This window comes from Rhincodon typus, chromosome 5, assembly GCF_021869965.1.
Source record: "Rhincodon typus isolate 14 chromosome 5, sRhiTyp1.1, whole genome shotgun sequence".
Classification (NCBI taxonomy): domain Eukaryota; kingdom Metazoa; phylum Chordata; class Chondrichthyes; order Orectolobiformes; family Rhincodontidae; genus Rhincodon; species Rhincodon typus.
The window spans coordinates 99,751,090-99,761,439 of record NC_063336.1 but is presented as its reverse complement, the minus strand read 5'-3'; the positions used below and the strand labels follow the sequence as shown (position 1 = coordinate 99,761,439).

General features: G+C 38.8%; 1 protein-coding gene across 1 annotated transcript in view; it reads left to right on the top strand.

Moving 5' to 3' along the window:
* The first annotated feature begins 470 nt into the window (after window positions 1–470).
* LOC109915903 (EARP-interacting protein homolog) overlaps window positions 471–10,350 on the top strand; it is a 73,942-nt gene continuing 64,062 nt past the window's right edge. Inside the window, exon 1 of the mRNA XM_048597005.1 lies at window positions 471–573. Within this exon, the coding sequence (XP_048452962.1) occupies window positions 490–573 (84 nt within the window). The 5' untranslated portion in view covers window positions 471–489. The remainder of the gene's footprint in view (window positions 574–10,350) is intronic.

Here is a 10,350-nt window from a genome sequence, read left to right as displayed (position 1 = left end):
GATCCCTGTCAACTCTGTCACTTTGACCTCTCATCCGAAACTCACTTTTCATCAAGATTGTAAGGTAGAGGCACCTTAACAAAGTTGGCTAATTGTCAGTCATTAAGTGCATCAGAACGTACTGGAATGGATTTATCATGGATTTGTCTTTTGAAATTAAAAAATGCCAAGCTTTTATGTATTAATGTTTCTCTGATGCCTAGTACAAGATTTGGAACACACTGTCTGAAGAACTAGGTCATCAGATTCTGGTAATGCAGCAAATTAATGCACAACAGGACAGAATTGCTCAGGAGGACATCTTTTTTTCTACACTTGCCTAATTTGACTCATTCATATTCTAACTTGTCTTATATTCCAACATTGCAGAACAACAGTTACTACTGACGTGTACTGCAAAGCTGAATTGATGCATTGTATTTATTAGTTTAGTTTGCTGAGATAGTTACTGATGAATTTTGCTCTGTCTATAGTGTATTATGGGAGCCAATGGGATGTGGTACAAAGATAGCATCACTGACTGATAATTATATTCTTCTTTGGGATTTACAAGAAAGCTCAAGCAAGGCAGTGGTAAGTAATTTTGCAGCTTTGTTTTTTGATAGTTTTGGGCATCCACCTGTTTGCTTTTTAATGTAGAAATTTCTTTACCACATTGTCACTGGATCCAGTCCATTGTAAATTTCTCCCGTAGTAATTATACCTTCTACTAATGTGGTTCCATAGTGTCACAACAATGATGAAATATAATGATACAACGATATATTGTGTTATCGGCAGTTCCCATTAAAAATTTTGACTTAGAAATTTAATAGAATTCAATTACAGAGATGGGGACAGAAAATACAGGTTAAATTTCATTTTTCAGATAGTAGCAATCCTTTTCAAGTGCCAAAAAAGACAGGCAAGAGATGTGGACACATATCCAATGTGAAAGCCAAGGCCACTAGGTAAGGACAAGAGAAGTGTCCTTTGCTGGTGCCTGAAGTGGGCTTTAGAGCATTTACATATGCTATGAATGACAGAATTTTACGATTTCATGCTGGTGGGTTTGTAGGCAGATCTGTTTCTCACAAATGCTTCTTCCCATCCCACCCTTCCTGCTACCACTTTATGAAGATCCCCATCATCTCCACCCTGACCCATTCACTGTTTGTAAAATCCCCCACAGTCACTTGGTGCTGGACTCCAGGGCTGAAAATTTGAGGACTACTTGTAATCCCAGTCCTCAGCACTACTACTTCTGACCAACTGAGCTGCGGGACAGTCAGATTGTCTGGTAGCTCTCCAAGGCAGGTTCTCCACACAAGTGGGGTTTAGTACTCCCATCTCCAACCATTAATACCTTGGAGTGTTAAATAGCTGCAGGGTTGCTATGAACAAGAGGTGACATAGGAAACCCTCACCATCCAAAAAATGTACCCAAAGAGTCTGATGCCTGCTTTAAGTCCCTGATGGTGTCTTGAAGAAAACTATTAGCCCTAAATATGAACAATCTTTTAAAAAAATGAACAATATACCATAATAGCTCCTGGTTTCAAGACTCTACGAGGCTAACTTCCCCAATCCTCAATGCCGTGACCCTTTATCTTGCATGCATACTTGTCTGTGCCCCATATTGAATTTTACAGAGGAGTCCAAGTCCTGTGTTCAGTACACAAATCAATCTTTATTTAGAGCTCCTTTACCACACAGGGGAGAGGCCAGAGGCTGAGAATCTGGCTTTGTGTGGGGCCCAGTTGCACTGTCAATTACAGCTCAGGTTGGAGTTGAGTGGCACTCTACCTTTTCCAATAAAGTGCAGGATATTTATACATATTGCATTACAATGGTTACATGCAACATTGACATTAGCGCTTGCGACATCCCCTCTGATCTACACATCAGTCCTGTGAATGTGTAATCAATGTTGGACAACCCCATGGTCCACCTTAGGTTCTCCCATCATCTCATGATGTTTGCCAGACCCCCTGTCACCTGTTCTTGGGCTCTTATGATTATTAACCACATTCCGACACCAATTGTTACGTCCCTTCCTAGTCATTTGTCAGCTGCATCGTATATTTGCTTATTGCTAATGACTTCTTCAAATTCGGTCATGCAGTTCACACCTCTTGCAGGTCTTAGGACAGAAGTTGGAAAGGGATGTTAATTTCTATCAATTGTTATAATTGTAATATCAGCTCTAATGTAAAGTTACTATAAAGTTATACATAATTAAACCTAACACTAAGATTCTGTGACAGAGTTAATAATTTCGGAAACAGCTTCCTTCTTATCCGACTTGTAAAGCAGCAGTTGCTTTTTCTGTTGAGGTTATAGTGCCTTGTTTCAAAATTGTCTGTGCCCCCCAACCCTGCTACCTCATTTGTCTCTTGGTACTCTTAGGAGGTTATCTTGTTTATACGTTTTTGTTGTTCTCATCTTCTTGCGGGTGGATAAAAAAGTTTCTTCAAGGGTATCTTTGCAACCAAGGCTAACTGCCTTCAGAAATTTAATTCGCCAATATCTAATAAGTTTAAACTTCTATTCTTGTGCAAATACATGTCTAATATGTAATTACTTAAAAATCCTCATCTCGGGTAGGTCAAGCTTTTCTTTTCTATTTCATAAAAAAGTTGGAAATCTCAAATCAGATGGTTTTCATCTGAGCTGCCCTATCAGTCTTATTGTTTGCATTATAGCCCAATCTTATTAAGACTGAGAGGCATTTTGTTGTCTGTCTGTGAAAGCAATGAATTGAGCTACATGAAGTGCTACATCAGCTAAAATTTCCTTTGATCTTCTATGTTTGATAAAAAGAAAACCCCTAATAGCCATTTTGTCATATTCAGCCATGGACAACAACACATGGATAGAGAAGTGGTCATTGAAAAGAAGACAAAGTTGTGATAAGGGCATTTTCAGGATCACAAACTGGAATTAGTGGAATTCTATAGGAATCTGTGTTAGTAATACAAGTATTCACAATGTATATTTATTACTTGGATGAGGGAAATGAATGTATTGTAGCTAAATGTGCAGATAACACAAAAATAGAAAGTGCTGAGGATGACACAGTTTGTAAAGGGATATAGACAGGTTATGTGAGTAGGCAAAGACTTGACAGGTGGAATATAACGTGGACAAATGTGAGGTTTTGCAATTTGACAGGAAAAATAGAGGACCTGAAAATTAAATAGTGAAGGACTGCAGAAAGCTGCAGCATAGAGGGATTTGGGAGTCCTCCTTCATAAATAACAAAAGAAACATATGCAGGTTCACCAGGTAACAAGGAAGGCAAATGGAATGTTGGCCTTTATTTCAAAGAAAATGGAGTATAAAAATTGAGAGGTCTTTGTGAAACTAAACAATACACCAGTCAGACCACAGCTGGAATATTGTGAACAGTTTTGGGCCCCTTATCTAGGGAAAGATATATTGGCATTGGAGACAATTCAGAGAAGGCTCACTGGGCTGATACCAGGCATGGAAGGAAACTCTTTTCAGGAGAGGTTGAGTAACTTGGGCCTGAACTCATTGGAGTTTCAAAGAATGAGAGGTGACCTTATTGAACGTAGGATTCTCAGGCGTCTCGACATGGTAGATGCTGAGAGGTTGGCTTAACCTCAGAGGAAGAGGTCACGTGTGTGTGTGTGTGTGTGTGTGTGTGTGTGTGTGTGTGTGTGTGTGTGTGTGTGTGTGCGCTTTACCGCACACAGGCTGTCACAGCTGGTTCATTACATATAATCAAGGCTGTGATGGATTTTCACTCCTTAAGGGAATCAAAGGTTATGAGGAAAAGGCTGGTATGTGAAGCTGAGGATTAACAGATCAGCCATGATCTCTTTGATTGGCAGGGCAGACTCGATAGACTGAATGGCCTACTTTTGTTCCTATATTTTATGTTCTTACTACAAATTTGTTAATTAAAACCAGTCATTACGGAACACTAGATTTTAAATAGCTTCATCTCATGTTGGTTCCATAATGTATTGCTCCATGCAACTGTCACAAATGCATTTTATACTCATCTTCCAGGCAACTCATTCTCCTCTTTGAAGCATTTGGCATTCTTAAGGGGCTTGATGTAGAGAGGAGTGTTACCCCTCACGGGAGAATCTAGAACCACAGGGCATTGTCTCAGATTTAAACGGCTCCAATTTAAGACAGATGAGGAGGGATTTCTTCTCTCAGAGGATTGTGAGTCTTTGCAACTCCTTGCTACAGACAGCTGTGAAGACAGTGACTCAATGTATATTTAAGGCTAAGATAGGCTTTTGAACAGTAGGGGAATCGACGGTTTTAGGGAAAGGGCTGTACTGTGGATGTTAGGAATGTTGGATCAGCCATGATGCCATTGAATGGCAGAGCAAGCTCAAGGGGCTGAACAGCCGACTCCTGATTCTGTTTATTATTGTTTAATACTGCCTTTGTCAATTTGATTTGTTCAGTCTATATGAAGTTTGAAGTACCCTATGATTATTACATCGGCTTCTAAAAACTGCAGTTATTTTTCACGTAATGTTCCTCCCAATGATATAACTACTAGTAAGGAGCCTTGTAAACTATTCCCACCAGTGCCTTCTGATCCTTACTGTTCCCAATCTTACCCACATTGATCTTATTTCCTAATCTTTGGGGCTTACATCTGTGATCCTCAGACAGCATTGTTTGTGCACAGTTGGACAAACACTGATCGTTATGGAGCAGTGGCTATAAGGGGTGGGAAGGAGCAGCAGCAGCATCATGTTCTTCAAGTATTTGTTTGGGATGAGCACTGCTGCTCCACCCTGATTCATAGCTTCAGTTTATTTCAAAAGTTTACCTGTTAATGACAAGCTCTCTGAAATCTGTTTTTTCTATTGTTGCTTAAGTCTGGATGAGCCATTTTATAGTAGGGGCCTCAGACCTGGACTAGATCCCTTACTTTCTTATCCACAAGGCTTAACAGTTAATGCCTATTTTCTAATGTGACAGATGGCTTGGTTCCAGTCAGAATAGTCCATTTTCTTCTTTCCCACAATAATTGAGGCTTAGTCAGTCAAGTAGTCACTGCAAGAAAGCAAAAGGCGTTGGGTGGCTGAAATTAATGTTTTTTCAGTCTTATGTCAAAGTTTCCTATTAATAATTCATTTAACTACATTTTGAATAGAAATTGCACTTGTAAAGTTTTTATATACCAATTATAAATGCAAAATATATATTCCTTTTGTTCTAGGTACTATGATCAGGGTGGTGACAATTTTGTAATGATAACGGTTAAATTTACCAAGACTCTGTACTCCTGAAATATTGATGTGTTTGTGCTAAATACATCCTCCAAATTATATTAATCTTTTAACAACTGGAATCCTTTAAGTCATGGTAAATGTCTCAGATTGACAAGATGTAACAGGTGATGTGCTACAGGGATCAGTTGCTGGGACCTCAACTGTTTTACAATTTATATGAATAACTTGAATGAAGGGACCAAAGGTATCGCTTTTAAGTTTGTTGGTAGTTTTATCAGTATACCAGTATATCAGTATACTCAGGTCAGATAATACATTTTAGGTGTGTGACCTTGTTTAGAATCTGACTGTGTTTTAACTTGGAGTCAGACTGGTTTTATTTCTAAAGGAGGAATCTATAAAATGCCACATTGACTGTCTACAAATTGTGTGCTTTTTGAACAAAATAGAATGTATCTGCAATTACAAATCGGCAAAAATTCACCCTGTAGGGGTGTGTTTGTGTGTGTGTGTGTGTGTGTGAGAGAGAGAGACAGAGAGTGTGAGGAAGAGTGTGAAGCCCCCTTCCAGTTTGGGAACACTTAAACGGTCAAGGACATTTGGCCTCAGATCTTCGGGTAAACGTCCTCCAAGGCGGAATTCAGGATACACAACAACACAGAGTCACTGAGCAGAGTCTGATAGCCGAGTTCGGTACCTATGAGGACGGCCTCAACTGGGATCTTGGGTTAATGTCACACTACAGGTGACCCCACCACACTATACACTCTTTCTCTGTCACCCTTGCGTGCGCGACACACACACACACACACACACACACATGCATATAAATCTATGGGGTAAATTTGCATTTGCAGATTTGTAACTGCAGATACGTTCTATTTTGTTCAAAAAGCACACGATTTGTAGACAGTGTGGCATTTTATAAATTCCTTCTTTGGAAATAAAACCAATCTGACTCCAAGTTAATAAACAGCTAGTTTATTATTTTAGGCCTCACACCTAAAATCTTTGTCTGACCTGAAGTGTCACCTCTGGTATACTGATAAAACATTTGGTTATCTTGGGCAGTGACTTGAAGGAACTTCTGGGATTTGCATATTAATTCTTTCTAACTGATTAAAGATTTAACAGCCATCTTGGGTTTGTTCAATACATTCGCATCAGTTCTATGACCCTTTGATCTTTTACTTATAAATTCCGTGTCTGATGCCACCTCTCTCACAGACACCTGAAGAAGGAGTGAGGCTCCAAAAGTTTGTGTTTTCAAATAAACCTATTGGATTATAACCTGGTGTTGTGTGATTTTTTACCTTGTCTACCCCAGTCCAACACCAGCACCTCCACATCAAGCTTGTTGACAGAAAGATAGGTAGGAAAATAAATTGTGAGGATAGAAGGGCACTGCAGAATGCTATCGATAGGCCAAGTGAGTGGGCAAATATCTGACAAATGGGAAGGTGGGAAAATGTAAATGTTCATTTTGGCAGGAAGGATAAAAATTATGCATTTGATGTAAATGGTGAGAGATTGCAGAACTCTGAGATGCAGACGGATCTGGGTGCCCCAATGCATGAATCACAAAAGCAGGTACAGCAAGTAATTAGGAAAGCTTACAGTAGGCTTCATTTATCACAAGCAGTATTGAATACAAAAGTAGGGAAATTATGCTTCATTTATGCAGGGTATTGGTGATATACTGCTATACTGTGTGAAGTCACTTCATAGAGGCTGGTATCCCGTCACCAAGTCACCCTTTATTTACACATGGAATGTCGTTGATACAGATGCTGCTTCCTTGGAGCAAGCTGTCAGCATGAACAGAACCTTTGACACTCCTATTTATATCTGTCAGCCAGGTCTCCTTGATTGGACCAGGTTAACAGCTCCAATCGGGGAACTCATATTCTATGAGGTCCACCTGGTTGACCATGTTACAATCACTAAACTATGTACGCTATTCATCACCTTATTTAAGTAAGGATATAAATATGTTGGAAGCAGTTCAGAGAAGATTTACCAGACTATTCAGTAGTTGTGCCTGTGCTGGATCTTTGAAAAGCTGTCAAATTAGTTCCACTCTCTTCATTTCCTACCATCCTCTTTTTTTATATATATATATTTTTTCAAGTGTTTACCCTATTCCCTTTTGAAAATTGTATCTGTTTTGGCCACCTTTTCCGTGATGTGTTCCCAATCATTATAACTCAAAACACATTTTCGCTACCACTGCCTTTTTCTTTTTCTGCCAATTACCTTGAATCCGTTCTCTGGTTAATAATCCTTCTTACAGTGAAGACTTTTTCTACTTTGCTGTCAAAACATCTCATAATTTTGGACACCTGTATTGAATCTCCACATAAACTTCTCTGTTCTGATGAAGGCAATCCCATCATCTTTAGCCTCTCCATTGAACTGAAGCACCTTATTCCTAATACAATTCTGTTAAATCTCTGCAACATCAGAATGTATTTGTAAAATTGGTAAAATGCTTGTAGAATTTCTTATTCAGAGATTCTCAAGCTTTCTGATCATCTTTACTATGTTCTAGTCAACCTATTCAGTAGTATTGACAGTAAATTTGTGATTGAATTTAAACATCACTGTTAGAATTTTAGATGTGAAAACATGAAAAGCTGAGGAACAAATGCAAGAAGCAAAATCTCTAAAGTTTGTGATTTTTTTCCCACACCAGATGAACATTTGTACAATATTTTAAAGATTACTAAAGCTGTGCCTCCACAAATGTAGGTTTGCAGTTGACGTGAGTGACCACCATACAATTGAATTTTATACTATGTTTGAAAGTAAAGGTGTTCATTTTCAATAATGGAAATTATGAAGGTGTGAGACAAGTTGGCTAAGATGGATGGGAACATACCTTAAAAGATGTGATTGTACTGAGGCAATGGATAGTTTTTAAAGAACTATTACATGACTTACAGCAACTAAACATTCTTTCAAGGTGCAAAAACTCAAAAAAGTGTTTAATCACCCATGGCCAACAAAGGTAGTTCAGGATTGTATAAGATTAAAAGAAAGGGCCTGTAAAGTTGCCAGAAATAGCAATATTTCAGAGGTTTGGGAGGCTTATAGAATACAACAAAAGAGGACCAAGAAACTGATGAGAAAAGGGAGAGTGGAATATGCATGCCATCTAACATCTACCGTAAAGGTGGACTGTTAAAGCTTCTATGGGTACGTGAAAATGAAATGTTTAGCTAAAACAAATGTGGGCCCCTTACAGGCAGAGTCAAGAGAATTTATAATGGAGAATTGAGAAATGGCAGAGAAACTAAATGATTACTTGTATCAGTTTTCACTGAGGAAGATACTAGAAATCGACCAGAAATAGAGATCCAGGTGAATAGGGAGAATAAGGAATTGAAGAAAATTAGCATTACTGAGAAGATTGTACTAAAGAAATTAATGAAACTGAAAGTTGATAAACCTTTAGGGCCTGATGGCTTACATCTCATAGTGTTGAATGAGTTGTCGATAGAGGTAGTTAATGCATTGTAATTGCATTCCAAATTTCTGTAGATTCTGGAATGATTTCTGCAGAATGAAATGTAAAAAATATAACCGTGTTATTTAAGAAGGAAGCAGGAAGAAAAACAGGAAACTACAGTCTTGTTAGCCTGAGATCAATAGTGGAGAAAGTACTGTTATATATTGTAAAGGAAGGGATAAGAGACACCTGAGTAGTGATAACCTGATTGGGCATAATCAGCATGGATTTGCAAACGGGAAATCATGTTTGACAGACTTGTTGGAGTTTTTCGAAGACATTACTCACAAAATTGATAAAGAAGAGCCACTGGATGTAGTCTACTGAGCTTTTCAAAGTCTCCCACAGAAAGCTGGTTAGAAAAATTAAAGCACATGGTAGGAGGTAATGTGCTGGCATGGATTAATGTTTGGCCCACAGACAGAAGGCACAGAGTGGGAATGAATGGAACATACTTACGTTGGCAGGCTATGTCTTGTGGGGTACTGGAGGGATCAGTACTTGGGCCCTGGGTGTTCACAATATATATCAACGATTTGGAAGTGTGTCCAAATATAATATTTTCCAATTTGTGGATAATACAGAGCTAAATAGGAGTATGATGACGATGTAAAGCAGTTTCAGGAAGATTTGAACAGGCTTGGCTATTGGGCAAGAACACGGGCAGATGGAATAGAATGTGGAAAATTTGAGGTTATTCACTTGAGTATGAGAAACAGTTGTCCAGACTGTTTCTTAAACGGTAAGAGCTTAGAAAGTGTAGATGTCCAAAGGGACCTATGTATCCTTGCCGATAAGCCACTTAAGGCTAACCTGCTAGTACAGCAAGCTATTAGAAAGACTAATGAAATATTAGCTTTTATTGCAAGAAGATTTGAGTGCGGGAGTAGTGAAGACTTGCTTGAATTGTGTAAGAGCTTTGTTAGACTGCACCTGGATTACCAGGTGCAATTTTGGTCTCCTTTTCTCAGGAAAGATATTATTGCCACAGAGGGAATGCGGATAAGGTTCACCAGGCTTGTTCTGGGGATGGGAAGACTGCCCTATGAAGAAATAATGGGCAGATATGCCTGTACTGTTAAGAGTTTCAGAGAATGAGAGGTGATCTCATCGAAAGTTAAAAAATACTTGAAGGGATAGAGAGTAAAAGCAGATGATACCTGTGAAGAATTTTCACTGTTAAAGATATAAGGTGTTTTCCCAGTTGAGATTGAGAACCAGAATGCATAATTTAAATCTAAAGGCTCTGTCACTTAGATCTTAGATTAGGAGAAGTTTCTTCACTCATAGGGTTGTGAACCTTTGGAATTTGCGACTGCAGAGGGCTGTGGAAGCTCACTCTTTGAATATGTTTAATGTAGAGATTGATAGATTTCTGATTATCAGTGGCATGTAGGGATATGGGGAGTGAAAGATATTAAAATGTTTGATCAGCCATGATTGTTTTGAGTGGTGAGGCAGGCTCAGTCGGATGAATGGCCCATTTCTGTTTTATTTTCAGGTATTTTCTTCAATTACTTTTAGACTGTTTCTCTTACCTACCAAGAATTACAGGAGTATGATGATAAAGATGGTGTAGAGCTGGATGAACACAGCAGGCCAGGCAGCATCAGAGGAGCAGGAAAG